The sequence below is a fragment of the Haliaeetus albicilla genome, chromosome 27 (assembly GCF_947461875.1).
Source record: "Haliaeetus albicilla chromosome 27, bHalAlb1.1, whole genome shotgun sequence".
NCBI classification, from domain to species: Eukaryota; Metazoa; Chordata; class Aves; order Accipitriformes; family Accipitridae; genus Haliaeetus; species Haliaeetus albicilla.
In genome coordinates this window covers 2,828,994-2,843,249 of record NC_091509.1, presented here as the reverse complement: position 1 = coordinate 2,843,249, position 14,256 = coordinate 2,828,994, and the positions used below count along the sequence as shown (strand labels likewise).

At 47.1% G+C, this 14,256-nt stretch overlaps 1 protein-coding gene across 4 annotated transcripts in view; it reads left to right on the top strand.

Moving 5' to 3' along the window:
* Nucleotides 1-14,256, top strand: part of LOC138682301 (uncharacterized) — a 51,771-nt gene that overhangs the window by 24,131 nt on the left and 13,384 nt on the right. For 3 of the 4 annotated variants that reach the window (XM_069772378.1, XM_069772377.1, XM_069772380.1), the window contains one exon: nucleotides 9,393-9,536. In XM_069772378.1, the coding sequence (XP_069628479.1) occupies nucleotides 9,393-9,536 (144 nt within the window). Of the gene's footprint in view, nucleotides 1-5,311; nucleotides 5,425-5,717; nucleotides 5,781-6,045; nucleotides 9,369-9,392; nucleotides 9,537-14,256 lie in introns of those variants that run through there. The other variant, XM_069772379.1, reaches the window with a different exon arrangement.

Here is a 14,256-nt window from a genome sequence, read left to right as displayed (position 1 = left end):
TAATGCCAGATACTGTTGCATAGTTCAAAAGTATAAATGAAGAATTTCTGGAAGGCTGATGGTGCTGGTTTTGGCTAGGGTAGAGTTAATTTTCTCCATAGTAGCTGCTATGGGGCTATGTTTTGGATTTGTGCTGAAAGCAGTGTGGATAACACAGGGATGTTTCTGTTACTGCTGAGCAGTGCTTGCACAGAGTCAAGGCCTTTTCTGCTCCTCACACACCCCACCAGGAAGTAGGCTGGGGGGGCACAAGAAGTTGGGAGGGGACACAGCCGGGACAGCTGACCCCACTGGCCCAAGGGATATTCCAGACCATATGACGTCATGCTCAGCATGTAAAGCTGGAGGGGGGGAAGAAGGAAGGGGGAACGTTTGGAGTTACGGCGTTTGTCTTCCCAAGCAACTGTTACACGTGCTGGAGCCCTGCTTTCCTGGAGATGGCTGCCCATGGGAAGTAGTGAATGAATTCCTTGTTTTGCTTTGCTTGTGCGTGCAGCTTTTGCTTTACCTATTAAACTGTCTTTTATCTCAACCCATGAGTTTTCTCACTTTTACTCTTCTGATTCTCTCCCTCATCCCACCAGGGGGGAGCGAGCGAGCGGCTGTGTGGGGCTTAGTTGCCGGCTGGGGTTAAACCATGACAGATGGGAAGTCAGTGTCCTGCCAAACAGAATTAAGAAGGCTCATTCAACTGTCAAAAGCCAGGTAGAGGTACGTGGGAAGGACTCTGAGGCAGCTAAGTAGGACAATAAAGGCAATTTCTAAGCCAGAACAGAGACCATGAGTGAGAAACTGGTGTGCACCCCACCAATAGCTCTTCTTGTAGTCAGTGGGACAACCACAACTGGGATCTCAAGAGTAGAAAGTGTGGTATACTCTAATGTAGACTTTGGGGGAAGGAGAGGGAAAGGGAGAGAGAGAAATCCTGTGCAGAAATTTTAGAAAATGAGAGAGACTGATGATAGCTGTAAAACAACAGCCATTAGCATACGTAATGTCCAGAACATGGAAACAAGAAGCAGTGTTTATAGCTCATGATCTTCAGCACCTCAGAGTTGATGGAATGAAGAAAATCCTAGAAGGTGCTAGCAGTACAGTGTTCCCAGGGCTTGTGGCCATTTACACTCCTGCCTGGGGTTTTGAAATGTAACTACTAGAATTCACTTGCTAAATCTGGTCTTTACTAGAGCAACGCTCTAGTGGTTTTTGAAGGCTTAGATTGCTGACAGCCACATTCAGTCCAGCTTATCTCGCTCTGTCCAAACTCTCTGGGTTTCACTGACCAGTGGTATTTCAGTCATTACTGAAGTTGCAGATGGGTTCCTGAATGCAATCAATAATGACCCAAACATGGTCAGTTTGGATGGATTGTCTCAGAGGAATAGCTAACAAGATATGCAGGGCTGTGGAGAGTAAGGCTGGAGAATATCTCCAGCTCTCCAACGTGGGGCAGAATTGAATGATGAATGTGGTTACCGCTGTAGATAGGTTTAGTTTAGTATAAAGCTGTGTATAGTAGTTCCAAACTTTCCTCTTTCAATCCTGCTTTCATTTTCCATTTTGTTTGGATGTATTTTCATCATTCATTAAAAATACTTGTTTCTGTTTTGAGTTACCCTGCTGGCTGTTCCCAGGGTGTTTCCACCTGACTCTTAAATGGTTGCAGGTACTTTCTGTGTGCTTAGGCAGCCATGAACGTGGCTCCACAGACCTCGAAAGGACTTGGAGTACTCTGGAAAGCAGTATTGCTCATCAGCAGAGTTCAAACTCAGAGAATGATGATTTAATTAGATTGGTAGCACTACTTAAAAGCAAAATTGGAATCTAATGCAACTGTCTTTAAAATACACTTCAGTGTTACATGAGAAGCCCATAATAAAAATAGAAGTGGAAACCTTTAAATGAGGGTAAATTTGATGGCAACTTTTATATCTTTCATTGTAAAGCATGCTGAGCTGCAGCATGGTAAAATCCATTAGTACTTTGGCGATCTTTTTTTTTTTTTTAAAAAGTTGAGAACTATTCATTAGCTCAAAATGAAACTTACTGTAAGAATGTGCAAGTTCTGGTGGGAGCTGCTGTTGCTGATTGAGGAAGTACCATCCTCTCCCAGAACAACCAAGGGCCTGAGCCTGGTAGAAAAACACTGCAGCCTCCCACTCCTACGTGAAATTCCTGCTTTATTAAGCACCTCAACCAAAGACCATGATCACAAGTGCATTTCCTCCAGTGCCAGTACGAGACTTCAGCAGTTTGCATCCCTTTCTGTCCCCAATCCCTTTTGATCATGATGTGGCTGCCCAGGAGCCTGGGATGGAGAATGGGGCTGCCTAAAAAATACTTTTCCCAAAACAGGGCTATTCTTACCTGGGATCCACCTTGATCCACTTTTATGTGTAGCCCCAGCATAGTTGTACTGTCACAACCACGGGGCTGTCACAGGAGCTTCTTATGCTGGCACAGCCTCTGAAAGGAAAAGATTTGTAATTACACACAAAAAAGAGAGTGCTCTGAGTAATCTCAGAGCTTTGGTATGCATATGTATGTTCTTCAGTCTCTGGATAGGGATGATCTGCTTTACATGAGTACTTGTCACCATAGCAGGACTTTGAGCTTACTGCCTGATGTTCGTTTGAATTCTGTGACCACAGGACTGTTCCTAGCATTTCTTGCCTTTTCTGACCTAGAAAATATTTACTTATTTTTTATAAATCAGAACTACTATCCCTGGAAAAATTTAATAAGGTATTCTGGTGCCTGTCAGGGAGTTGCCAATGGAAATCAGGGTCAAAACGGTAGCCTGGTTCTGGACTTAATAAGATCGGCTGCTTTTTTTGGGAGAAGTTATTTTAAAGAGTTGGACACTGGGGAATTTTCTGCATTGAGTTAAGAAGAAAACAGCTTTAAAATTTGTTTCTCTGTTTCCCAGCAAATGAGTTTTCTACATGGTTTTGAATTGTTCAGCCAAATGTCTCTGTTTTTTCATGATATGTTTCACAACATATTTGTTACGTCCAGACATAGGATGTTAAATTAATCAAAACCGAAAAATTTATGGAGAAAGCCATTTCACGTCCATCTCTGTCATGAGACTGGCTGCTCTGATAGGGATTAGAGGTTGTTACACTAATGACTTAGACTTTTGTCTCATTGCCAGAGCAATTTCCCAATTTAGAACCTTTTCTTCTGATTAATATTTGTATTCCTCCCACAATTCCTCTTCTTATAGGAACTCGTACTGGGAATTATTCCAGACCTACATAATGTCTCTGAAATCTTTTTATCCCTCTGTTTGCTGATCAGTGGAAAGGATTTTAATGCCAGGTTAGGTAATCGAGATAAATCCTAACTTCATCTAACTTTATCCCTCGACCATGTCTTGGATATTCTAGAAACATTTTTTGTGATCCATAAATAAATTCACATAGGATTTTGATTAATCTTCTTTTTGCTCTTCTTTTTTCAGTGAAGCCTCATTACATTAAATGGGAGATCAAGCAGAGTGTATTACAACTTCCACTATGCACTAGCTTGTTTAGTGCAACACTTTTGGGGGGGTTGAAACCATCAGTAAGTTCCAAAGACACAGTTCTGTGCACAGCTGGCCATGTATAATGTATTTTGGTACTACCCTGAAGCAGTAATGGCTTCTAGTTCCTGATAATGCTTTCTAGCCCCATCCAGTTGTTTGAATTAGTTTACATAGTGGTGCAAAGTATACATTGATTTAATTCACTTCACTTCTAACTGCAACTTGTTACAAAGAAGAGGGAGTCAAGCTTGTTTAAAGTAGGTCTCTTGCCGGCACTCGAAGCCAGCGAGAGCGTGGATGCCTGTGTGGTTTTGGAGAGGTAGTGCTCCTGACTCAGAGAGCCCCATCACAGCGCTGCACTCCTGAGTGCTACTCCCTGAGCTTCTGTGTGCCCATTTGGGACATTTCATGGCCACAAGCCAGCCACTTCTCATGCACAGTCACTGGGAGAAATACACACCTAAGGAAAAGCTTCACAAAAAACTACATCCTGGTTAGAAAACTATCTGACCTTGCATATGGGCAATAACAGGGAGCAGGGCTTGAGCCCCTATCTCTTTATCCTTTTTCATTTGTCTCTCTTAAAGCCAGCAGAAGGTTTCAAGCTAACCCAGAAGTCAAAGTTTTCTTACCAAGAAGAAAACTTTGATCTGAGTGACTGCTGAGTGACAACTCTGTACCTCAGAGCCATCAGGTTAAATGAGCCTGGGAAAGATGGTGGCTCCAGCTTGTTAGGAGAACTGGACTCCATGTTACCCTTGACCGTCCTAACGATAGATAGGATGGAAAAAAACCCTCCTTTGCTTTGACCCAGAGTTGCTCTTTCCTCTGATGGTTCATTGATTCCCTTTGCTTCCCTTCTCATTTAATAGATTTTTATAAGTTGGGCATTTACAAATCTGCTGCTATTAACATTCAACGTTAGTGGACCCAAGAGCTTCTCTGCCAACTATGTTGGAGCTTCTGAGCCTGCTGATTTAAAAAAATGTTCATTGCTGATAGATTCTAACATCTCTCTCAGTTACTAATAGACTGGAAAGTATTTCATCATCTTCAAGCAATGAAAGCAAATCATCCTTCTTTCCAAATACCGAATAAAGTCTGAACACTTCTGCATTTTCTGCATAATCCTTCACAATTCTCCTGTCTGCACCGAGCAGTGACCCCGTACTGTTGCTAGGATTTCTTTTGCAAACACAACTTTCTTGTGCTAAGCTCTGTCAGCCATGGATTTTATTCTGAGGTTTCTTTGTTTCGTGCTTCTGTTCATGTAGGTCAGGAGTTTTCCTGACTATTGATTCACAACTAGTTATATGCAGTACTAGTGTTTGACATTTCTGTCTTTGTTTTTCTTTGCTGATATCACTACCAAACTTTAACTACATGAGTCAATTGTTTTAAGATTTTGTATTGAGTGTCTGAGTCAGTCTGATATTTTTCACATTTTTTAAAGTGTCAGGTAAAATGGCAAAAGGATTAGGAAAAAGATACCATTTTTCCAATGTTTTAAATACATACATATATCTTTGTTATATAAGTTTAATATTGAATATATATATAAAAATAAAAACCTCAACAGCAATGCCATATTGTCCACTTCTGACAAGCTAGAGTCTTAATTTTTGAATTAAGGGCTTGAAATTGAGGAAAGGAATAACCCCGGTGAAAGACGTGCATTTTTTCTTTTCCTTTGAAATCTGACATGTCCCGAGTCTCTCACTATGTCAGTCTATGTATGTTCAGCTGAGACTCACCAGTGTTCAGCTATGTATTGCACAGAGACCTTGTCCAACAACAAGCACCACTCCTGGCTTCAGGCCTGAGCAAGATTTTTACCTGCAGCACACAGCAGAGGAGCCAGTACGTGGCGGCAGACCTCAGAAGCAAGGCAGGTAGGAGGACTTAGAAGGTAAGCAGATGGAAGGTAGGAAGAGAAGCAAAAATAGCTGGACAGGCACAGGTAGGGCCAGGGAAAGTCTACAGGATAGAGGTGGAAAGATCATTCAAGTGTGTTGCCTGTTAAGAATGTGGAATGGAGCCCAGCACCACGCAGTGCCTCCTTTGCAGGTCTGGCAGCAAATATGTGAAACCACCAGCACAGCATGTGCATCCAGACTCAGTCTACTTAAGGTCTTTATAAAGGATGACAATATCATACTGTTACCGGTAACCTCATTTTTTGTAGATACCAGGCCACAGAAGGGGATGAGGATACCAGAATGCTGTCTTCTTCAGCAGCAGTATCTGGGTAAGAGCTCTGTCCAGGCAGGGCTACCTGTGCTCCCTCCATCTGGAGAGGCATCTTGATACAACGTCAGTGGGGCTGGAGGTAAGGCAAGCAGTAAAACAGGGTTTACACATTATGGCATGATCACTGAAGTTCAGGTGGCAAGTCAGCCCTCTCTTTAAAAAGCTATTCATGCTCCCCAGACTCTCCTGTACCTTGTGCTTCATCACCATATGTCAGAGATCCTCATTCCTTTATCAAAGCTGTTATCTCTTGTTCACTCCAGCCTCTTCACACCACGATGCTGTTCCTGGGTGGATGTATTGGCTTTGTGTGGCAAGGTTTTGGTAGGGGGGGGGGGGGGGGGCACGGGTTACAGGGGTGGCTTCTGTGAGAAGCTGCTGGAAGCTTCCCCTGTGTCCAACAGAGCCAATACCAGCCGGCTCTAAGACAGACCTGCCGCTGGCCAAGGCTGAGCCAGTCAGCGATAGTGGTAATGCCTCTGTGATAACATTTAAGAAGGGAGAAAAGTTGCTGGGACAGACAGAAATGGCAGCTGGAGAGAGGAGTGAGAACATGTAAGAGAAACAACCCTGCAGACACCAAGGTCAGTGAAGAAGGAGGGGGAGGAGATGCTCCAGGAGCCAGAGCAGAGATTCCCCTGCAGCCCGTGGGGAAGACCACGGTGAGGCAGGCTGTCCCCCTGCAGTCCAGGGAGGTCCACGGTGGAGCAGATCTCCACCTGCAGCCTGGGGAGGACCCCACGCCGGAGCAGGTGGGTTCCCGAAGGAGGCTGTGACCCCGTGGGAAGCCCACGCTGGAGCAGGCTCCTGGCAGGACCTGTGGATCTGTGGAGAGAAGAGCCCACGCTGGAGCAGGTTTTTTGGCAGGACTTGTGACCCACGCTGGAGCAGTGTGCTCCTGAAGGACTGCAGCCCGTGGAAGGGACCCTTGCTGGAGCAGTTCATGAAGAACTGCAGCCCTTTGGAAGGACCCACGTTGGAGAAGTTTGTGGAGGACTGTCTCCCGTGGGAGGGACCCCACGCTGGAGCAGGGGAAGAGTGTCAGGAGTCCTGCCCCTGAGGAGGATGAAGCAGCAGAAATTACGTGTGATGAACTGACTGTAAACCCCATTCCCCATCCCCCTGCACCGTTGTGGGGGGGTTGGTAGAGAATCCGGGAGTGAAGTTGTGCTTGGGAAGAAGGGAGGGATAGAGGGAAGGTGTTGTGAGATTTGGTTTTATTTCTCATTACCCTACTCTGGTTGATTGGTAATAAATTGAGTTAATTTTCTGCAAGCTGAGTCTGTTTTGCCCGTGACGGTAATTGGTGACTGATCTCTCCTGTCCTTATCTCGACCCACGAGCCCTTTGTTGTATTTTTTTTCTCTCCCCTGTCCAGCTGAGGAGGGGGGAGTGATAGAATAGCTTTGGTGGGCACCTGGTGTCCAGCCAGGGTCAACCCACCACAATGGAGTATATGGGCAGGTAAACATGCGGAATACATGCATGTAGAGATACATGCATGTAGAGATACATGCATGCAGCTACTCCTACATGGACTAACAAACCCCTGCTGTAGTGCTGTATCCTCTCCCTCTGTTCACTTGTGTTTGCTTTGGACTGTAAATTTCTATGACCACAGGCTATTAACTGACAATCCAGAAAATTATCCAGGAAAAGAATATATATTTATCCTATGCTGTAAGGTTTTTCCATAGCACCCACTACAGGTCACAGTATGTGAGCAGAGAGAGTCCATGGCCCTTTGATTTGTCAGAGTAGGATGGTTTTTGTGTTCTTTGTACCTTAAAGCCCAGTAGCTTTCTTTTCTCATAACTACAGTTACAGCACTTTCGATCTGAAGGGCTTTTCCTTAGTGAACATTTCTCTTGTACTCGCGCCACTCTCTCTCTTCATTTTCATTATTAGCAGATGGATCATGAGTCCCAGTTCTTTCCTTCCATCCTTCCTGCCAAGACATCTCCGGTGCCTAGGCATATTTTGTGGATAGTTAATCTTGCGCTACTTTTCTTCCAGTGATTTTGATGAATTTTATCCATGTACATAAAATTATTTTGTGAGTGACACTTTCCATTAAAAAAATTATGTTGAAAGTTAGGTTTACTAACCTGATTCCAGTGAAACACTTCATGCTTCCTTTTTTCAAATATGAACTTCATTATTATTTTTCTGTAATCCGCTTTTAATTGTAAGTACCCAGCATTCTGCTAGTTCACATGGCACCAAATGACAGAAAGTTGCTCTGGAGTGCTCCATTGAGCGTCTTCTGGGGAATATTGAAATTCCATGGAAACAACATGAGAACCATTATCTGAAACAGCATCTTCAGGCAAACCATATGGGGTGAAATATTCTGCACTGCTTCGATAATCCAAGCACAGATATGTTCACTGGTAACTCTGCAGTAAACATCAGTCATTTGCTTTGTCTGTGCAGTATTAATGAGCCATTTCAATAGACAGCAGGTTCCAACTATATTTGCTGCATATTCATGTTGCTTGCTTCAAGTTGTTTCAAAACTCTTTCCACTAGATTAACTGGAAAGTCTCAGTTATTCTGTCAAGTGCTGGGGTACCAAAGATATTGACTATCCTGTCCTTGCCAGTCTTGGCTGAAGAGTGGGGCTAGTAGTTGGAGGAGAGATGGTGTACTAGGCACGCTGCCTTTGCCGAGCCTTCCTCCAGCGGGGAGGCTTTGCTGCTGCTTCCAGCACTGTTTGCTGAGGCTACTTCTTTCTGTGCATGTAAAACCTCCTTATTGCTTTCTGGTTCATCTGTCATACAGGGGTTGTGGTTGTTAGCAAGCAATGGAGCCTTAAGATGCTTTTTGCAGATGGACACACATTACAGCGGAGGAGTGAAAATATGCAAAGCCCAGAATAGGGAGCACAAAGGGAAGAGCTGTATGTTTTGACTAGGCTAATTTGTGCTGTGCCCGTAAACATCTTTCAGTGATGCTGTTGTGATATGGTCAGGGGAGCTGAAACACTCCAGATATTGGTCTAGGTACCTACAGAGCCTCCCCATGCACGAATACGGCATTTTCTGTGGGGCATAAACATTTCAAAAAAATTCCTACACAAAAGTTTTGAAAACCGTAATGCACACAGAAGCCTCTGGGGGGGCACTGAAAGCTGAACAGAGGGCTCTGATTAGTACTCAAAGCCACATGGAAGGCTTCAGGGGGCACCAGAAGTCACCTGAAATTTAAGAAATACTTTAAATTACTCCCTGTTCTCTTTGCGAGCATTCAGAAACACAGTCCTTTAATCTTAGTGCCTCGTTCTGATAGCTACATGGAGCTTAACCTGGACAGCAGCTTAGAAAAAAATTATAAATAGATTAGTATGGTTACTTACAGGTCTTTCAAAGGAAAGACACTCACACCACAAATCTTGAACTAACCACTTCCCAAGCAAGGGAACTCACATATTTAAACAGAACCACAAGGGTAATTAAAAGAGACTGGAGGTTGCCAGCACCAAATTAGATTGGCTGAGGTGCTGGTTGATGGGAGGGGGGGGGAAAGAGGGGTTTTTAATTTCAGCCCTTTTTTTTGTGCTACATTCATTTTACCAAAAAAGTAGAAAGTGAACACATGATTTATCCAGCAGGATGGAGCCAGTGGTGCTGTGGTTGAGGGGAGGCGAAGGACGGCAGCCGAGGGCTGGAGGCAGCAGCCACATCCTCAAGCTGAGTTTGTTGCTGTGATTGTGCCAGGGCTGCTGGGGGAAGAGCGGGTGGAAGAGCTACAGGTGAGGGGTGTTTTTCCTTCTTTTTTGGGAACAATCTTCTGAAGGGAAAGAGCACAGACTAACGGATAGCACAGATGTCTGTAAGTCTGTCCTGCACCCTTTCAAGTCCTTATATTTCTTTTTATATGTTGTTAGAAGCAAGTTTTATTGTATTGCCTTTTCCTCGTCTGTAAAAAATGAACCAATAATGTTACACCATCTCACCTCTGAGGCCTTGCTGGCTGGCTCCTTTTCTCACATCAGTCGATGCCCTACCCTGAGTTCCCACTGCCCCTCTGGAGCACGTACAACAGTTGGCCGTGCTGGTCCTTTTCGTTCTGTCTCTAGAAACTGCAGTAATTTTAAGCATCTCCCCTTGGAGCTGGAGCAGCTTCTCTATTGCCAGGGGCAGATGTCCCTCTGCCTTGGCACAGGCTCTTCCTCGGGGCTGCGGGGACAGAGGGCAGCCACAAGGGCTTTTGCATCCTGTGCTGTGGTGTGGGGCACGGTCTCCCTAGCTGAGGCTCTTTGTCCCCCTCACCTTTTTCTCCAGAGGTTGTCTCCAGGTCCTGTGGAGGTGCCTGGTCTCCGCAGCACGCTTCAACCACGCTGGTGCAGAGTGCGTGTGGGGTTTCATTCCCTTGTGTGTGATCACTTGGTCCTCTGTTAGGGTCTGTGGGCATTCTTGGATTGCAGGGATATGTGGCAGAGAGGAGGGTGGGTGAGACCGGGAGCGCTTGCACCACGAGCGTCAGCCTCTTCTCCATAAAGGGCCATTGGTCTGGTTCCCGAGGTGGGAATGGGGCCACCGTGGGCAGCAGTGCACTGGAGTGGGTGAGCTCCTGGTTGCTGGGGCTGAGCTCTGCAGCACCCAGGGCCTGTCCCCTGCGCTGGTGTGTGGACACCCCACAGAGGGTGGCTGGAAGGGGGGGTGCCTGTGGGCATGAGGGTCCTGATAGCTGGTGGGGATTCCTGTGCGAGGGCTGAGATGTGCTGCTGCTGTTGGCCCCTGCACGAAAATCCCCCCGAGAGCGGCTTCTGGAGGAAGAGGAGACATAAAGTGCATGCCTGTTCCTGTCCTGGTGTGGGGATGATTTGGGGTCCCTGCACAGATCATATCCCCTGTGGATCTGTGGGGCAGGGTGCGTGGTGGGCATGCAGCTCAGCGCAGGGCACAAGAGTTGTGCCATCAGATGGGACATGGTGCACGCTATTCCCTGTCAGACAGGGCGTTTTGGGAAGCTGCTGGGATTTTGGGCTCTTCCTCAGCAGTGAGACAGTTCCCAAACAGCATTTGTTAGATTGGCGTTTGCAGGGCAGGCGACTGACCTGGGACCTGGCGTGTTGGAGAGACCTGTATTAGTCTGATTGTACCCTCATTTACTCACAAGGAGCTTTTCTTTTAGCAGAGATGATGCCATTTTGCTGCAATGAAGCATCAGTAGTCCCCGTCGAGGAGCACAGCCTTGACGATGTGGAGAGCAAGGGAGGATGTGGGCACAGGAGGAGATGTTGGATAAGTGCCCTGAAGTAGTGAGTGACCAAAGCTAAACCCCAAGGAGGCTTTGGGGGCCTGTGTACCCCATTCCCAGTGGGTCGGTTGTGCCCAGAAGGTCCAGGCAGGGGGACCTGGAGGGGATCCTTGCAGCTAGCCAGAGGCACAGTGATCCCAGGTGCTTCTGCAAGGCCCCCCATGACTGAGCTGGTGGGGGGCTGTTTTCAGGGCTTTGCAGTGAAAGCACAGGGTGCTGCGCTGCAGAGGCAGGAGCTGGACCATGCTTTCCCCATGGGAAAGGCTCATGGATATAGGTCAAACAAGCAGGAGCACAGTTAAATCTGAGCTGAAGAGTTTGTTTCCCAGTCACTGTTTGAGAGGAACACCCAGAAGGCCTGGTGCCTCCCTCGCAGGGGTGCGCGGGCTGCAGGAGGGCTGCCCTCCAGAAGGTCGGCTGCTGAGCGTAGGCTGTTTGGAACGGGTGGTAGTTGGCTTCTGGACTGGGATTGTCTTCATGCTACTGGAGTTGCCTGTGGGCATGTCTCATAGGGCTGGCTGCGACTAAAGGTAGCAGCTGGCTCAGTCTACCCTTGTCAGATGCTCTTCGTTGTAGATAAAAGCTTTTTCTGATCATTCTAGTTCCCATGGCTGGCAAGGATTTTATAAATGGCAAAGGCTGTCACTGTGGGTCAACTCTTTGGGAAGTCTTTCTCATCTGTCTACCCCAGGCACGGGTTGGCAAACCATCTTCCTTACCTAAATGTGCTGGCGAGAACAAGCATCTCTGTGCTTGAACTATAACCCACTCAAAGTGGCAGTTGTGTTCCTGTGGCTGCCCTGTGCTTTTGGATGAGCTTTGGGAGAGATTTTGCCTTGCCCAGTTGTAGCTGATGCTCTAGCTCCTGCTGTGTGTGGAGAAGTGAAGCCCTGGGCTTGGATGGGGGCTGCTGAAGCAGGGGGGCAAAAATCCAGTGTGCACATCTGCACGCCTGCCCCTGCCTGTGTGAAAACAGGGGTTTAAGTCCTATTGTTTGTAGAGGAAAAACATCTGGAGTTCCTGCCATTTTACTGTTTTCCCAGGTGCTCATTGCTAAGAGTAACTGCTATTTCACCTTTTGCCCACCCTCCACCAGCGGCTTGGGGCCACCATTTTAGACTTCAGCTTATGCTGCAAAGAGTAAGTGACCTTGTTTTCCAGAGACCCTGTTTGAAGGAGCAGGAACTGGATTTTGCCTTCATTTACCTCTTAAGGAGCTGCCACAGGAGGAAAGGGCCTGTGTTTGCCAGTTCCCTGCAGCCCTGGCTGGGCAGCCGTGCCACGGGAAGTGCTGAGCAGGAATCAAGCGTGCTGGCATCACGCTGGGTTAGTTTTCCTCTTGGAAATAAAAAGCGGAGCAAGCCACAACTGAGTCAAGGTGACTTTCAGTTTATTCAATGCGTTGTTTACTTAAAGCCTGGTAACAGATCTGTGGAGCAGACCTTGCCCTGCTCCTCATTCTCAGCTTGTCCCACAGCTCCTTGTGCTGGTTTTGGCTGGGATAGAGTTAATTTTCTTCATAGTAGCTGGTATGGGGCTGTGTTTTGATTTGTGCTGAAAGCAGTGTGGATAACACAGGGATGTTTTCGTTACTGCTGAGCAGTGCTTACACAGAGTCAAGGCCTTTTCTGCTTCTCACCCCACCCCACCAGCGAGGAGGCTGGGGGGGCACAAGGAGCTGGGAGGGGACAGAGCTGGGACAGCTGACCCCAACTGACCCAACGGATATTCCAGACTGTATCATGTCATGCTCGGCATGTAAAGCTGGGGGGAGAAGAAGGAAGGGGGTATGTTTGGAGTTAGTGTTTGTCTTCCCAAGCAACCGTTACACGTGATGGAGCCCTGCTTTCCTGGAGATGGCTGAACACCTGCCTGCCCATGGGAAGTGGTGAATGAATTCCTTGTTTTGCTTTGCTGGCATGCACAGCTTTTGCTTTACCTATTAAACTGTCTTTTATCTCAACCCATGAGTTTTCTCACTTTTACTCTTACGATTCTCTCCCTCATCCCACCAGGGGGGGAGTGAGCGAGCGGCTGTGTGGGGCTTAGTTGCTGGCTGAGGTTAAACCACAACACCCCTGCATCAGAAAGAGCTTGTTGCTGTGTTGGTGGAGCTCAAAGGGGGCAGCCAACAGCCATGGCTGTCTTGCTGTGGCAGCCCCTATTTCCTTGCAGGGGTAAGTGCCAGAAGAGGCTGTTTCTCTGCCTTCACAGATGCTCCCTTCAGCCCAGCTTGCTCTTCACTCCATTTCAGCAAGGGCCCAGGAAACACAGCTCCAGCTGCTGAAGGTCCTTGTTCTAACGTGCTTCATAAACATTGCCATTAAATGGAGGGTAGAAAGTGTTTATTCAGGGGGAGGGTACCAGGGCACCTGGAAAGACAAGGGCACCCCAACTTATTTGGAAGTTGACCGGTGATCACTGCAGAGACTGAGCTGTGTGAGGGCAGAAAACCCGAGTGGCTTTTTTGTGCCCATACTATTCATAGGCTGGGGAGCAAAGTCTGGCAGCATGTGCCGCTCCAGTCAGGCCTTGCCCACCTCTGCACTTAACTCTCACCTTGTTACTCTTTGAGAGAAGTCTCTAAAAAAGACTTCCTTTATAAAGAAGCCTTTAAGAGAAATCTCTCAAAAGATTTCCTTTACAGCGTAAAGAGATGAGGCGCAAGTGCAGAGGTGGGATGGGGGCAGGCCCCACCAGAGAAGTTGCCAGAGTGGGGCAAGGTCCATGAGAACGGCCAAGGCAGGGGGTGACAGTGGCTGCAAGACCTCACTCTGCAGCCCATAGGAGTTGTGTGAGGATAAAAATTGCTGCTCAAGGGTTTCTGCCTCCACACAAGCCAGTCTCTGCAGCGATTGCTGTTCTTAAGAGCCCTGGGTGCTCGAGCAGAGTGTATGAACAGACCAAACCTATCTCCCAAAAGGGAATCCCTGTGCAATTTTGGGGGTTGTTTGCACTTGGTACAGAAACTGGCTAATTGCAGCATGACTCATGGGCAGGACATTGCCCCTGCCTGGGGAGCGGGCACAAGGGCAGAACCCACCAAAGGCTGTGTCCCTCTGGGATAGTGCTACCACCTAATGCAGCTGAGGTCAAATGATGTCTCTTTCTGTTCAGGCTGAATCACCACTGTTTAATTCACTTCTCAACTTGCTGTTGAGAAGAGCTCAAATATAAAACTGCAGGAACTTACTGGTGTCCCCTACCAC